Genomic DNA, 17330 nt, shown 5'->3' on the forward strand with positions numbered 1-17330 from the left:
ACCCATTATAACCCTTGCTCAGGAAGCTGCTTTGGCGGCAACGACGCTCTGTGATAGAGTGCGCTCAACATTTTAAAATGATAGATCATGGACATATAAAGGGGAGTGGGGGAGGGGATTTGGGGAGAGAGGAAGGGGAGTGAGGTGACAGAGGATAGGTCGAGAGGGAGCGGAGAGGTCAGGAGGGAGCGGAGAGGTCGAGAGGGAGCGGAGAGGTCAGGAGGGAGCGGAGAGGTCAGGAGGGAGCGGAGAGGTCAGGAGGGAGCGGAGAGGTCAGGAGGGAGCGGAGAGGTCAGGAGGGAGCGGAGAGGTCAGGAGGGAGCGGAGAGGTCAGGATGGAGCGGAGAGGTCAGGAGGGAGCGGAGAGGTCAGGAGGGAGCAGAGAGGTCAGGAGGGAGCGGAGAGGTCAGGAGGGAGCGGAGAGGTCAGGAGGGAGCGGAGAGGTCAGGAGGGAGCGGAGAGGTCGAGAGGGAGTGGAGAGGTCGGGAGGGAGTGCAGAGGGGCAGAGAGAGGAGAGGAGCAGAGAGAGGATGGGCAGAGAGAGGAGAGGGGGAGAGGGGAGGTGAGACTGAGGAGAGGGAGAGAGAGAGGAGAGGGGATAGAGAGGAGGGAGGGGTGGGGTGAGGATAGGTTTCCTGTGTATCCAACCTGTCCACCCTATTCCTCCCCGTGCCCCTATTGTTTGTCCAAGTATTCCTCTATTTTTCCTTCAACTCCGCTGTTAGTGTTTAAACTCTAACTCCGTGCCAACTCCTCCTCTCTCTATTGTTCCTTTTGGCCTGTTGCTTCCTGATCCGTTTCATGTTCTCGCTCTTCCACAAGCCTTGACTCTTTATACAAAAAACTGTTATCGGTTGGCAACCATTGTGCAGGCTTGAAGAGCTGAATGGTCTCTTTCTGTGTTGAAGTTTCTTGGAGGGGAAGTCATCATTTATATATTGCGAACCATAGTATCTGTCCATGCATTTGTCTGTCTCGCGTTTTCGGTGGCCACTTCCCACGCTGCATTTGAAAATCTCAACATTCACTTTTGAAATAATGGCGGAACAGGCATGAATAATGTTAATGCCAAATTTTATTTCGCAAACAGGATTTTTTGTTTTTGTATACAAGATCGAGGCTCGTGTAAGAGATAACGTTAATCACAAAAACATAAATGGACACATAAAACATACTAATGGGAGCGGGAGACAACATGGGGAGAGAGGGGGAAGCACACAAGCACAACAACGGTAGAGAACAGGGGCATTGGAAGATCTGTGGGAGGGAGATGGCTTGGGGTGGGGGCAGGGGAAAAAGGGGGGGCGGGGTGGGAGAGGTATAAAACACAAGGACACTGCTAGGACTTCCAGGAAAGAAGTTGGTATTTCAAAAAAGTGTAGGATTTTGGGTGAAATTAGCGGGGGTAGAAAAGATCCAGATTTTGGAATGGGGAAGATAGGAGATGGTGGTGAACAGCTGTTTTAAAGACCTGGAGGGAGGAGTGGGATTGAAGAGAGTGAGGGAGTTTGTTCCAGTGGCGGGAGAAAAGAGGAATTAAAGAGTGAAGGTGAGCAGAGAGCCTAGATTTTGGCAGTTTCAACAGAAGAGGGTTGCTGGCAGATTTTGTGTGACCTGAATGAATATTTGGGGGACAGAGCACAGACAGAGCTGGGGGAGCTAGGCAGGAGAGGAGTCGCTAGAAGACAGAAAGACCACCAACCTGCCTGAGCTGAGCGAGTAAAAGGCCCTCGGAGGTAGCTTCATCGCGGGAGATTCCAATGATTCTAAAAGCCTTGGTTTCTACAGCGTGAAGCCGAGCTAGGTTTGAGGCAGGAGCACCAGCCCAGAGGGGAGAGCAGTATTCCATCAAGCTGCGGATGAAAGCTTTTTATGTGGTGAGGAGCTCAGGTGTGCCAAGGAAGGACTTCGCACGACGGAGGATGCCCAGTCGGCGACTGGCTTTGGAGGCCAGCGTGGAAATGCGGTTTTCCCAGGGAGGGATATTTTGCCCTCTTTTCAGACAAATGCAACCTCCGCGGCTCGACATTCCATCACCATTTTACGGTGGGCGGTATAAGTAGCTCAGAGCTTCGCTATGAGTGAAAGCAAGAGTGCAACACAATTAACAGAAATTTAAATTCCATTAAATATTTTAAATTGATAGATTAATTTTTCTTTTCCCGCCACTGGGGGTGAATACTTTTGCTAGCTTTTACCGTCACTGGGAACGGGTAATCTTCCTAGTTACATATATTTTTCATAATACAGTATTTGAAATTTACTTACTTATAACCATTCAGTCAACTAATTTTTTTGCATACAAAATCTAGGCTAATTTTTTTTTTTTTTTTTTTTGTATACAAGATCGAGGCTCATGAAAGAGCTAACATTAATCACACAGAAAGACAAACCGACACATAAAACAGATAACATGGGGAGCGGTAGACAAGATGGGGAGAGAGGAGGAAGATCACAAACACAACATTTGAGGGCATTGACCGAGAGACATCGAGAGATCTGTGGGAGGGAGAGGGCTTTGGGGGGCGGGAGGCATGGGAAGGGGGGGGGGGTGGGAGAGGTATAAAACATATGGACACTGCCAGGACTTCCAGGAAAGAAGTTGGAATTTCAAACAAGGTGGATCTGGGGTGAATTAGCGGGGGTAGAAAAGATCAAGGTTTTGGATGGGGGAAGATAAGAGATGGTGGTGAACAGCTGTTTTAAAGACCTGGAGGGAGGAGTGGGATTGAAGGGAGTGTGGGAGTTTGTTCCAGAGGCGGGAGAAAAGAGGAATGAAAGAGTGAGGGTGAGCAGAGAGCCGAGATTTCGGCAGTTTAACCATCAGAGGGTTGCTGGCAGATCTTGTGCGACCTGCAGGAATATTTGGGGGACAAAGCACAGAGAGAGCTGGGCGAGCAAGGCCGGAGAGGAGTCGGTAGAAGACAGAAAGACCACCTACCTGCCTGCGGTGAGTGAGTGAAAGACCCTCGGAGATAGCTTCATCGCGGGAGATTCCAATGATTCTGAAAGCTTTGGTTTCAACAGCGTGAAGCCGAGCTAGGTGTGAGGCAGGAGCACTGGCCCATAGGGGAGAACAGTATTCCATTGAGTTGCGGATGAAAGCCTTGTATGTGGTGAGGAGCTCAGGTGTGCCTCGGAAGGACTTCGAAGACGGAGGATGCCCAGTTGGCGACTGGCTTTGGAGGCCAGCTTGGAAATGTAGTTTTCCCAAGAAAGATCATGGCAGATAGTGAGACCCAAAAGCTTGAGCGACAGAACTTCTTTGAGAGGATTGTTGAGAAAGTAGATGGGAGGGTTGTCCATTCGATCTTTTCGGAGAGACATAGTAAGAGTGTGAGATTTGTCAGGATTGAAAGACATGTTCCACTTGTTTGATCAGTCTGTGATTTTGTCCAGGTCTTCAGAGAGTGAGGAGGCTGCAGACTGCCGACCTGAGGGAAGAGGAATGGAGCGGCAGAGAGTGGAGTCATCAGCAAAGAGAGAGAGAGAGAGAGGATTTTCCAGAGAGTCGGAGAGATCATTGATGAAGACCAGAAAAAGCACAGGGCCCAGGACACTGCCTTGGGGAACTCCAGCCTGAACAGGAAGGGGAGATGAGAGAAATCCATTCAGGGCCACACGTTGACTAAGACCAGTGAGGAAGTCCGCAAGCCATGCATGGAGATTTCCATGGATACCATAGGAGGAGAGTTTGGTGAGCAGAGCTGGGTGCCAGACCATATCGAAGGCACGTGATATGTCAAGGGAGACAGCTCTGATTTCCTGTTTGGTATTGAGGACCTCCATCCATTGTTGAGACAGCAGAAGCAGCATGTCCAGAGTAGAATGACCTGGTCTGAATCCAAATTGATGATAGGAGATCAAGCCATTGGAGAAGAGGAAGGATTTGATATCTGAAGCAATGATGGATTCCATGGCTTTGCTGATAATTGGGAGCAGGCTGATTGGTCTGTAGTTGCAGGGATCTGTTTTTGCACATTTTTTGTGCAAAGCGGTAATGTTTGCTGATTTCCAGGATGCTGCCAGATGACCTTGAGCAAAGGAGAGGGTGAAAAGAACAGAGAGAGGGTGAGATAGAGCGGCAGAGCAGGATTTTAGGACCCGTGGGCTGATGCCGTCTGGTCCAGTTCCAGAATCAGAGGTGTGGTTTGACAAAAACTCCTCCACCTTGTCAGGAGAGAAGGACACAGAGTCCAGGAGCAGTTGGGTTCGACTGGGTAAGGTGGGAACAGAGAGAGATGGGTTTGGGACACAAGATTTTGAAGCAAACACAGAGTTGAGGCATTCGGCTTTGTCACGTGCGGTGTCAACTGTGTAGCCATTTGAGGTAAGGGAGGGGATGGAGGAGGAACAAACACCAGAAACGGATTTGACCAGACGCCACCAGGATTTGGAGGAAGGAGACAGGTTTGAGAGTTCATTCTTGAGTGTGGAGAGATAGTGCTTCCTGGCACTCCTGAGGGTAGACACACACTTGTTCCGAGCATGGTGGAAGGAACTGAGATTGCCTTCAGTTGGATTAACCTTCCAAGAGGCAAAGGCAAGTTGTTTCAGGGCAACTGCCTCACCACAAGATTCAGTGTACCATGGATGGGAGGAAGGGTAAGACAACTGAAGACGAGATGGGATAAATCTGTGCATGAGAGAGAGCAGTTTGCTTTGGAAGAATTCCCAGGAAGAATTGATGTCAGAGGCAGTGGAGATGGGTGACCAATCCAGATGATTGATGACTGCTTGAAGACCGTCCCAGTCGGCCTGAGTGGAATGCCAGACTCGTCGACGCTGTGGAGGCTCTCTGAGAATGGCCAGAGAGATGTCCACTTTAACAAGCACATGATCAGAAGAACCGATTGGAGCAGAAGAAGAGCAGCGGACATTAGCAGGGAAGTTTGTCATAACCAAGTCTAGAAGAGAAGATACTCCATTGGCTGAGATGCGGGTCGGGGAATTGACAGATTGTGTCAATCCCAGTGAGTCACAGAAGTCCTTTGCTGAGGTGCCATGACTGGTGAGAGAGGAACCCACACCCAACTAGCTGGCATGATGACAGTTGAAGTCACCACGTATGAGGAAGAGAGAGTTGGGATGAGTGGATAGAAGTTGGTCCATGTTGTCAGACAGTGAAATGTAAATGGAGCCATCACTATTTGGAGGACGGTACAGAACACATATGAACAAAGGTGGAAGCGGAGAGGAAGCCGTAGCCAGAGGTACCCCTGGGGGTGAGGTGGAGAGAGGGCAGTGCAAGGAGAGTGAGGAAGAAAGTTTTTGATAAAGATAGCCACCCCACCACCAGGACGAGGCTCAGGTCTATCATACCGGTGGAGGGAGTAACCAGGAAGAGATATTAAGGAATTTTTTTTTTTTTTTTTTTTTGTATACAAGATCGAGGCTCGTGAAAGAGCGAACATTAATCACACAGAAAGACAAACCGACACATAAAACATATAACATAGGGAGCGGTAGACAAGATGGGGAGAGAGGGGGAAGGACACAACACAACATTTGAGAGCAGGGACCGAGAGACATGGAGACAATCGAGAGATCTGAGAGAGGGCGAGGGCTTTGGGGGGGGGGGGCGTGGGAAGGGGGCAGTGGGAGAGGTATAAAACATATGGACACTGCCAGGACTTCCAGGAAAGAAGTTGGAATTTCAAACAAGGTGGATCTGGGGTGAATTAGCGGGGGTAGAAAAGATCAAGGTTTTGGATGGGGGAAGATAAGAGATGGTGGTGAACAGCTGTTTTAAAGACCTGGAGGGAGGAGTGGGATTGAAGGGAGTGAGGGAGTTTGTTCCAGAGGCGGGAGAAAAGAGGAATGAAAGAGTGAAGGTGAGCGGAGAGCCGAGATTTCGGCAGTTTAACCATCAGAGGGTTGCTGGCAGATCTTGTGCGACCTGTAGGAATATTTGGGGGACAGAGCACAGAGAGAGCTGGGGGTGCAAGGCCGGAGAGGAGTCGGTAGAAGACAGAAAGACCACCTACCTGCCTGCGGTGAGTGAGTGAAAGGCCCTCAGAGATAGCTTCATCGCGGGAGATTCCAATAATTCTGAAAGCTTTGGTTTCAACAGCGTGAAGCCGAGCTAGGTGTGAGGCAGGAGCACCGGCCCATAGGGGAGAACAGTATTCCATTGAGCTGCGGATGAAAGCCTTGTATGTGGTGAGGAGCTCAGGTGTGCCGAGGAAGGACTTCGCACGACGGAGGATGCCCAGTCGGCGACTGGCTTTGGAGGCCAGCTTGGAAATGTGGTTTTCCCAAGAAAGATCATGGCAGATAGTGAGACCCAAAATCTTGAGCGACAGAACTTCTTGGAGAGGATTGTTGAGAAAGTAGATGGGAGGGTTGTCCAGTCGATCTTTTCGGAGAGACATAGTAAGAGTGTGAGATTTGTCAGGATTGAAAGACATGTTCCACTTGTTTGACCAGTCTGTGATTTTGTCCAGGTCTTCAGAGAGTGAGGAGGCAGCAGACTGCCGATCTGAGGGAAGAGGAATGGAGCGGCAGAGAGTGGAGTCATCAGCAAAGAGATAGAGAGGATTTTCGAGAGAGTCAGAGAGATCATTGATGAAGACCAGAAAAAGCACGGGGCCCAGAACACTGCCTTGGGGAACTCCAGCCTGAACAGGAAGAGGAGATGAGAGAAACCCATTCAGGGCCACACGTTGACGACGACTAGAGAGGAAGTCCGCCAGCCATGCGTGGAGATTTCCATGGATACCAAAGGAGGAGAGTTTGGTGAGCAGAGCGGGGTGCCAGACCGTGTCGAAGGCACGTGATATGTCGAGGGAGACAGCTCTAATTTCCTGTTTGGCATTGAGGACCTCCATCCATTGTTGAGACAGCAGAAGCAGCATGTCCAGAGTAGAGTGACCTGGTCTGAAACCAAATTGATGATCAGAGATCAAGCCATTGGAGAAGAGGAAAGATTTCATATCAGAAGCAATGATGGATTCCATGACTTTGCTGATAATTGGGAGAAGGCTGATTGGTCTGTAGTTGCTAGGATCTGTTTTTGCACCTTTTTTGTGCAAAGCGGTGATGTTGGCTGATTTCCAAGCAGATGGCAGTTGACCTTGAGCAAAAGAGAGGGTGAAGAGAACAGAGAGAGGGTGAGATAGAGCAGCAGAGCAGGATTTTAGGACCCGTGGGCTGATGCCGTCGGGTCCAGTTGCAGAATCAGAGTCGAGGGTTGACAGAAACTTTTCCACCTTGTCAGGAGGAAAGGACACGGAGTCCAGGAGCAGCAGGGTACGACTGGGTATGGTGGGTACAGAGAGGGATGGGTTTGGGACACAAGATTTAGAGGCAAACACAGAGTTGAGGCATTCAGCTTTTTCACGTGCGGAGTCAGCTGTGTAGCCGTTTGAGGTAAGGGAGGGGATGGAGGGGGAACAAACACCAGAAACGGATTTGACCAGACGCCACCAGGATTTGGAAGAGGGAGACAGATAAGAGAGTTCGGTCTTGAGAACGGAGAGATATTGTTTCCTGGCTCTCCTGAGGGTGGACACACACTTGTTTCGGGCTTTGTGAAAGGAAATGAGATTTCCTTCCGTTGGATTTGCTTTCCAGGAGACGAAGGCAAGTTGTTTCTGGGCAACAGCCTCACCACAAGATTCCGTGTACCATGGACGGGAGGAAGGGTATGACAACTGAAGACGAGATGGGATAAATCTGTGCATGAGAGAGAGCAATTTACTTTGGAAGAATTCCCAGGATGAGTTGATGTCAGAGGTGGTAGAGATGGGAGACCAGTCCAGATGATTGATGGCTGCTTGAAGACCGTGCCAGTTGGCCTGAGTGAAATGCCAGACTCGTCGACGCTGAGCAGGCTCCCTGAGGATGGTCAGAGAGATGTCCACTTTAACAAGGACATGATCAGATGATCCGATCGGAGCAGAAGAAGAGCAGCAGACATTTTCAGGGAAGTTAGTCATAACCAAGTCCAGAAGAGAAGATGTTCCGTTGACTGAGATCCGGGTCGGGAAATTGACAGATTGTGTCAGTCCCAGTGAGTCGCAGAAGTCCTTTGCTGAGGAGCCATGGCTGGTGAGAGAGGTACCCACACCCAGCCAACTGGCATGATGACAGTTGAAATCACCACATATGAGGAAGAGAGAGTTGGGATGAGTAGATAGAAGTTGGTCCATATCATCAGACAGCGAGATGTAGATGGAGTCATCACTGTTTGGTGGACGGTACAACACACATATGAACAAGAGGTGGGAGCGAAGGGGAAGCCGTAGCCAGAGGTATTCCTGGGGGTGAGGTGGAGAGAGTGCAGTGCAGGGCGAGTGAGGAAGAGAGTTTTTGATAAAGATAGCAACCCCGCCTCCAGGACGAGGCTCAGGTCTATCATACCGGAGGAGGGAGTAGCCCGGGAGAGATACTATGGAATCAGAGACATCATAAAGGAGGAAAGTTTCTGTTAAGCAGATCACGTCTGGTTTGACAGAAGCAACCTGTATGGAGAGATCAGTTAAGTTTGAACGAAGGCCCCGGATGTTTGAGGTCCATACCGTTAATGAAGAGGAAGGGGGAGCATCAGATACAGAACAGGGGGGAGGAGGGGTAGGGTAAGATGTGGAAGAGGTGGAAGAGGTAGGGAGAGCTGTTGAAGGTGTGTCAGAGATTTCAGAATAGCTCGGAGAAAGGGAAGGATGGGGCGGACAAAAGGTTTGATGGTGATTGGGTGAGCCACAATGAGGTGTTATTTGAGGAGGGGGAAGAGCAAGGCAGAAGGTTGGGGGAGATGGAGGTGAGAGTTTGAAGGGGGAAGAAGCGGGGAGGACGCTTTGAGGAGGGGGAGTGAGCGGGGGGAAATTGAGAAGCAATGAGGGTGGGGAGATTTGAAGGGGAGGGGTGAGGGGGGAGTTTGGGAGGGAAGGGACAAGGGGAGGGATTTGAAAGGGATGGGATATGGGGGAGATTTGGAGGGGAGGGGTGAGGCAGGAGTCTAGGAGGGGAGGGGCGAGGGGGCGTCTTGGCGGGGAGGGGTGAGGGGGTAGTTTAGGAGGGAGGGGGCAAGGGGGGAGATTTGAAAGGGATGGGTGATGGGGAAGATTTGGAGGGGAGGGGTGATGGGGAAGATTTGGAGGGGAGGGGTTATGGGGAAGATTTGGAGGGGAGGGGTGAGATTGGATTTTAGAAAGTGTACGATTTATGGGAAACGAACATTTATTACAAAATGAGTTTCTTGTGACCTTCGAGTTAAAAATACGTTTAAGGACGCTGGATGGAGGATGGAGTGCAGGAGAGTTTAGGGAATGTAGAAAAAAGGCACTATAGGAGATGGATATTTTTTTTGGGATCAATTGATTTGGTGAGCAAGTCGAAAGCAGCCTTTTAAAGAAGAAGAAGAAAAAGGTGTTATAAAATATGACGGAATACATAACTTGAGGGGAAAGTGTAAACATTGAAGGTTAATGAGTGAAAACTATCTGGGGAAATGGGGGAGAAACACGTGGTCGAAGAACGAACGAACGAATAAGAATGAATAAACGAATGAGATCAGAGAAGGGAAATTTTTTTTTTTTTTTTTTTTTTTTTTTTTTTGAGTTGAGATTTACACAAGGAAGTAGGCTATGGGTGAAAAGACTGGGAATACAGAGAACGAAAGTTATTGGATCACAAACGACGGACCACTGAGAGAAAAACAAAGCCTCAAGGTTGTACAGTGCACACTGTACAAGGCCTTGCTCGCGACACGGCAAACAGACGATCAATTTATGAAAGATAAACACCGAGAAACAACCAAAGTTGCACACAATAACTTCACACACCGAAAGATAAATACAGTTTCGACAAAATACAATTGTGAACAGACTTAACTTCGAAAAACGTGGAGACCGTGTGGAGCTTCGAAAATCCCTGCCGCCGTCTCCAAGATCTCGCGAGATCCAATCCGCGAGATCGAATCAGAGACATCTTGAAGGAGGAAAGTTTCTGTTAAGCAGATCAAGTCTGGATTGTCAGAAGCAACCTGTATGGAGAGATCAGTCAGGTTTGAGCGAAGGCCCCAGATGTTTGAGGTCCATACCGTTAATGAAGCGAGAGGGGAAGCATCGGGTACAGGACAGGGGAGGGGAGAGGTATGGTAAGATGAAGGATGAGAGGGGGAGGTAGGGAGAGCAGTTGATAGTGTGTCAGAGATTACAGAAGAGTTACAAGAAAGGGAAGGACGAGGAGGACGAAAGGTTTGATGGTGAAGGGATGAGGCACAGTGAGGGGTGGTTTGATGGGGGGGGGGGGGGGGGGCAGAGGAAAGTAGAAGGTTGGGGTGGTGGAGGTATGAGATAGAAGGGAGACGAAGTGGGGAGGAGGGCAGCTTTGAGGAGGAGGGGAGAGGAGGGAGAATTGGAGTGGAATGGTATGGGGGGAGATTTGAATGGGAGGGGTTGGTAGGGAGTTTTGAAGGGGATGGAGTGAGGGGGGAGTTTAAGAGGGGAGGGGAAGGGGGGAGTTTAGGAGTGGAGGGGCAAGGGGGGAGTTTAGGAGTGTAGGGGCAAGGGGGGGATTTGGAGGGGAGGGGCAAGGGGGGAGTTTAGGAGGGGAAGGGCAAGGGGGGAGTTTAGGAGGGGAAGGGAAAGGGGGGAGTTTAGGAGTGGAGGGGCAAGGGGGGAGTGTAGGGGCAAGGGGGGGGATTTGGAGGGGACGGGCAAGAGGGGAGTTTAGAAAGTGGATGATTAATGAAAGACAAACATTGATAACAAATTGGGTTTATTGTGATTTTCAAGTTAGCAATCCGAATAAGAACGATGGAGGAGGGATGGAATGAATGTGAATTTAGAACATGTAGTGAGGGAGACGTATAAGAGATTGAATTTTTTTTTTTTGAAGTGGAATGAGTTGGAGAGGAAATTGAAAAAAGCCTTTTAAATAGGAAGAAAAACAGCGTGTTGTAATATACCACTGAAAATAACACTGAAGGGGAAAGTTTAAACATATTTAAATAATATTTAAACAGAACCGTGAACAATCTTATATGCACAAAATACCAACGGGGGGAGGGCCGAGAGGGACAACCACGAGTTACGTGAACAGGGCAAAAAGTGGATGGCAAGGAGATAATGGGGGTGGGGCGAACAGCACACCTGGACAGAAGTACAGGGTGAGACAACAGCACACGTGGAGAAAGGAAAATAAATGTTTGTTTTTTTTGTTTGTTTTTTTGGGGGGTGGGTGGTGGGGATTTAAAACGTTAGACAAAGACTATTATGTTCGGGGTAGAAGGGAAAAATCTAAGAGCCAAGCAAAACACGAAGTAGGGGACTTAAGTTAACAAACACCGACGGGGGTACAAGGCCGCACACGCGGAGCAGAACACGATTAATTAATTACGAGTTACAGGAAATTCAAACCAAAACTAACTATAAACAAACAATAACGCATAGACGATAAAATAACGAGTTGAAATTTGACAAACACACGAATGAAAAAATAACTTCACTTTGGATGCCCGGAGAGAACCAAGCCTCAAGGTCGAAAGCTTCAACAACAAGGCCACGCGACACGAAATACTCGACTATTTTATACAGGTATGAAAGATTAACACCGAGAATCTCCCGAGGGACACACAAAAGGTACACACACGTAAGATAAATACAGTTTCGACAAAATACAATTGTGACAATTACTTAACTTCGAGCGTGTGAAGATCGTGGAACAGCTTCGAAAAACCGTGACCGCCCGACCTGCCCCGGCTCATAGAAGAATTAAGTGATAGAGGATAGAAAGGCAACATACTGATGGAAAAGAAACATACTCATGTGTCAGTGGGACTGTACATGTACAACAAAGTTCTGAATGATTGGTAGTGATGGAGGATCACCTGAGATGGTGGTGCACTGCCAAGTTGAAGTTCTAGAAGGGAGAATGGAAAGGAACAGACAGAGGAAGGAAGTTCCACAAATGGAAGGATATATAAACAAAGCATGGATTTTGAGTGTTTCATGATAAGCGAGTTGCTGGAACACCTTTGAGATCTAGAAGGACTGGGATGAGACTGGGGGATGGAAGAGCAGAGGTGCAATACCTGAGATGTGATAGAATATAGAAGCCACCAACCTGTCTGCGATGAGATAGCAACAGGTCCTGTGCTTCTGCTTCTTTGTGGGAGACCCAATGATGTTGCGGGCTTTGGATCCCACAGCATCCAGAAAGTATGAAGTGTGAGCACCAGCATGTAGAGGAGAGCAGTACTCCATAGTATTCTATTGAGGTCCAGATAAAGGCATTGTCGGCTGTAATTGTGATGCTCTTTCAAGAAGTTCCCCTTCTTTAGCTGCAGCTGTAAGCGCTCCCTGAGGATGAGCATGTATACACAAAGAATTAAGTTAAGCACCCCTACACAACGAATTAAGGTAAGCACCCCCTAATATATATTCTTTGTGTATATGTATACATTGGCATATATTCTAAGGTATGTGAGGAACGTGCATTACATCGGGAATGGAACAACCTGCCACAGCAACGCATACGACGGCTTACAGGGTCTATGAGACGTAGGGTTGAGTCAGTGATCCGATCACGTGGGTCCTACACACGTTATTGACGCAAAGATCGCTAGAGGTCTTCTCAGAACAATGACTGTACGTTAGAAAACATAAACGTCATCCACACTGTCCGTGATGGACCTATAGCTCCATACTTAAATTGAGGTGAAAATATGCCTAAAATTCCCAAAAAATTTCACCTTAAATTATTCAGAATAAAATATTGAAAACGGCATGATTGTTATGTTTTTATGTGACCATAATATCACTTCTCCAGAAAATATAGCAATATCATGGGTATATTACACTGTTTTGACGACAACAAACTTGTAATGTGCGAGGTTGTAAAAAAACGGGGGGGGTGCTTAACTTAATTCTTTGTGTATAGAAGGAATTGAACTTTTCACAAGGAATTATTGCTCATTGCTCTTTAGCAATCACAACTGTAGAAGATGAATCACCTCTCCTATTTAATGCTTTGGAAGAGTTATATTTTCCATAATGTTGCGTGGGAGACTTACAAACAAACAAAGACTTATTATGAGAAATGGAGAGGACAATTTAATAATTGGGTCAAAAGGTCAAAGAGCAACATCACAGAAAATCGTCCCATTTTCATTCAATTGACCTGAAATTTAAAGAATTTGCATATTGTGTCACGGAATTGGTTCACCAATAAAAGCTAGAACGTGATTGTTTTCGTAGAGCAAAAGGTCAAAGGTCAAGTTCACATAAAACCATCAATTTTCATCCGATTGACTTGAAATTAACAGGGTTTGCATATTGGGTCAATGAATTAGTTCACCAATAAAACGTCAGAAGCTGATTGTTTTGAGGTCAAAAGGTCAAGGTCACAAAATCGTCCATTTCCATCTGATTGACTTGAAATTTGAGCAGGGTTTGCATATTGGGTCACTGAAGCCTATAGCTATTGAGGTCAAAAGGTCAAGTTGCCTAAAATCGTCAATTTTTACCCTCGCCTGAGGAGAGGGTATTGATTGCATTTGAGTCCGTTTGTCTATTTGTCTGCACAGAATAAATATGATTTTTTTCTGCAACCGTTGGTCCTATTGACAGGTAATTTTCACCATAGGTGCAACTCCACCTGTATAATTTTTTATAACTATGACGTCATCGTTTACGTTGTTCGGCCACCATCTTGGAAAAATCGAAAAACTTTGCACCTCTATATCTCCGAAAGCGCTAAATATAAAAAAATTGAGACATGGCTCATTGTAAAGAACTCTCCATGGGGAATAACATCTGTGAATGATGATGTCATAGGTGCCTCAATTATGACGTCATAATTTGACAAGTACAAAACATCATCCGATCAAGATGAAATTTCTTGAGCATAATCTAGGAATAAATTATTGGAGAAAAAAAAATAATGCTGACGTCATCGATCACGTGGTTCGGCCGCCATATTTGTTTTAACACAAAAGCCTTAAAAACCACTGAAAATACATCCTGGTGAGGGTTTGCAATCTCTGATTGCTTTTTTTCTTGTTACCCTCGCCAGAGGAGAGGGTATTGCATTTGAGTCCGTTTGTTTGTCTGTTTGTTTGTCTGTTTGTTTATTTGTCTGTTTGTCCGCACAGAATAAATATGATTTTCTCTGCAACCGTTGGTCTGATTGACAGGAAATTTTCACTATAGGTGCAACTCCCCCTGTATAATTTTTTTAATGATAATTATGACGTCATAGGTCACGTGGTTCAGCTGCCATCTTGGAAAAACGGAAAAACTTTGTACCTCTATATCTCGGAAAGCGCTGAATAGAAAAATTTGAGACATGGCTCCTTGTAAAGAACTCTCCATTGGGAATAAAATATGTTAATAATGATGTCATAGGTGCCTCCATTATGACGTCATAATTCGACAAGTACAAAGCTTCATCCAATCAAGATGAAATTTATTGAGCATAATCTCGGAATAAATTAGTTTAGAAAAAAAATAATGATGACGTCATCGGTCAAGTGGTTCGGCCGCCATATTTGTTTTAACACAAAAGCCTTAAAAACCACCGAAAATACATCCTGGTGAGGGTTTGCAATCTCTGATTGCTCTTTTTCTTGTTTTTGTATTGTTTTTAGCTGCTTTCGTCATGTTTAGCATATGGAAGAAAAAGTCCATATACAGACAAACGCTGAAGGGCTTTGCATTTTCGGGTGCTTTCAAGTTTATTTTTACAAGTATAATTTGGAGTTACCTGTGCTTTAAAACATACTTGAATGATTGAAGCACAAGTCATTTTTGCGTTTTCTTGACGACTGCACCTTGCACCTCCTTTACCTCGTGGTTGTTCAGAAGCAGTTGTGCTGAAGTACAGCATCCAGTCTGAGACCTGGCTTGGCCAGGAGACCTTGCTGCATGTCGGTGAACGGCTACCATTACCAAAAAGATTGTTGGGAAACCAACGTGAGACCTTCTGGATTCATTACCTCCACCAAGATGAGCCCCAAGGAAGGTACATAAATTATCATGAGCAAAAATATCTTAACACATCTCCAGAAGAACAACACATCTTTAACGTCCAACAACAAAAGTTATATTGCTGGCACACAAGTCCTATGGCTTGACGTCCATCCAATGGATGGCACATACATTGATGTATCACCCTTCTTGATAAGTTTGTAAAAACAGGGTGATCATCTAGAGCTGGTTTGAGATTCAAACATAACCTTAAGCTGTCCTGCTAGCCACGAAAATAAGAATAACTAACATCAGCAATAAAGAATAGAGCAAATGGAGATCCCTTTATCCATATTGTACTCTATTAGGCAAATGGTGCTGTAGGCCTACATAGGAAGCCATTTTTCCTTGCGCACTCACCTCAAAGACCGTTATCCTGGTTTTCTTTCAAGAAACAAATAAAAAGGAGACTGACAAACAGCATCTAGTAGCAATGGATGAAATCAACAGGGCATTAATTGAGATGTGCAAGCCGCCATCATGGAAAGCAAGGAGAAGTTGACGTATTGGGCGTTCACCCTGCTCCGACAAAGGATTAACTTTGCATCACAATTTCCGCAGTCCCTTTCTTTCCAGGTACCAATCTGTCCATTGCTTTTTCACTTACAAACAAGGTTTTCCTCAATCTATTATTTCAGTCTGACACAGATTTCATGGCTTTGGAAGCAAGAAAAGGGACATTAACGGGTGGAGAGACAAGAATAGGGGATATCAGAATTAGGATATTCATTGATAAAGAGTCAGGTGACATTGCAGACAAACCTAAGGACTACAGCAGTTGAGAATTGAGTAAGAAAACAAAGAAATCCTTACAAAGAGGAAAACAAATTTGCAAATCACTTGGAATTCTAACGAGGTTGTTGTCGAATTTCTTGATGTAAACAGCTGCAGCTTTTCCTTAAGATGTAAAACTAGCACCCATCAAACAATTATTGCATGGTGACATTTGTTATGTTGAAGCAGCCACACAACTTCAGGAAAACATAAACTAGTAATTAATGTTTCATTCATTTAAATCATTCATATACATATATGCGTACATACATACATATGTACACATATATATACTACATGTCCAAAAGTATGTGGACACGAGAACATCACACCTGTATGTGCTCGTCGAACATCTCATTCCAAAATCATGGGCATTTATATGGAGTCCCCACCTTTGCTGCTACAGTCACGTGAAAAAGTAAGTACACCCCATGTAAAGTTTTGACTTTTTCAACATATTTCAACATACAGCTATTTGATCTTCATTTCAACAATATTGATAGATAAAGGAGATATAATATAACAAATACGTATCATGAAACATTTACATTTTGTAGTCCATTGTATAATTTAAATAAACAGAAATGCAAATTTCACATGTGGAAAAAGTAAGTACACCCTTGGCTCTAATAGGTGGTATTGCCCCCTTTGGCAGAAACAACCTCAAGTAGGCGTTTCTTATAACTGTCTAACAGTCTCTGACATCGACTGGGAGAAATTTTTGCCCACTCCTCCATGCAGAATTCCTTCAGCTGTGCGATGTTTGAGGGGTTTCTTGCATGCACAGCTCGTTTCAAATCCCGCCCACAACATCTCGATGGGATTTAGATCCGGGCTTTGACTTGGCCATTCCAGAACCCTCCATTTCTTTCTTTTCAGCCATTCCTTGGTCGATTTACTGGTATGTTTAGGGTCATTGTCATGTTGCAATGTCCACCTTCGGTTGAGCTTCAACTATCCGACAGATGGCCTCACATTATCCTCAAGCACCCTCTGGTACAATGAAGAATTCATAGTGGATTCTATGATGGTGAGCTGCCCAGGCCCTGATGCAGCAAAGCTGCCCCAAACCATAGTATTTCCACCACCATGCTTTACAGTTGGTATCAGGTTCTTGTGGTCAAATGCTATCTTTGGTTTTTGCCAAACATGTCTTCTAGTACTGTGGCCAAATAGCTCTACCTTTGACTCATCTGTCCAGAGCACATTGTTCCAGAAGTGCTGGTCTTTGCCTCGGTGTTCATTGGCAAACTTTAGTCTTGCCCTGATGTTCTTTCTGGACAGCAAAGGTTTCCTCCTGGCACACCTCCCATGTAGCTCAAATTTGTGCAGCCTCTTTTCAATGGTAGACTCATGCACTTTGACATCAACAGTGGCAAGAGCTACCTGTAGGTCCCGTGATGACATTCTGGAGTTCTTCGAGACTTCTTTCAGCATCTTGCAGTCTGCTCTCGGGCTGAACTTGCTGGGGTGGCCTGGCCTGAACAAGTTGGCAGTTGTTTGGAATCTTCTCCACTTGTAGATGATCTTCCGGACAGTCGAATGATTGATTTCAAATTATTTGGAGATCTTTTTAAATCCCTT

The 17330-nt window shown here is 46.0% G+C and overlaps 1 protein-coding gene across 3 annotated transcripts in view; it reads left to right on the forward strand.

Annotated features, from left to right (window-relative positions):
• Window positions 1-17330, forward strand: part of ALPK1 (alpha kinase 1) — a 302227-nt gene that overhangs the window by 274110 nt on the left and 10787 nt on the right. For all 3 annotated transcript variants that reach the window (XM_068113909.2, XM_078776674.1, XM_078776675.1), the window contains one exon: window positions 14808-14967. In XM_068113909.2, coding sequence (XP_067970010.2) covers window positions 14808-14967 — 160 coding nt within the window. The remainder of the gene's footprint in view (window positions 1-14807; window positions 14968-17330) is intronic.

This window comes from Myxine glutinosa, chromosome 4 (genome assembly GCF_964187855.1).
Source record: "Myxine glutinosa chromosome 4, kmMyxGlut1.1, whole genome shotgun sequence".
NCBI classification, from domain to species: Eukaryota; Metazoa; Chordata; class Myxini; order Myxiniformes; family Myxinidae; genus Myxine; species Myxine glutinosa.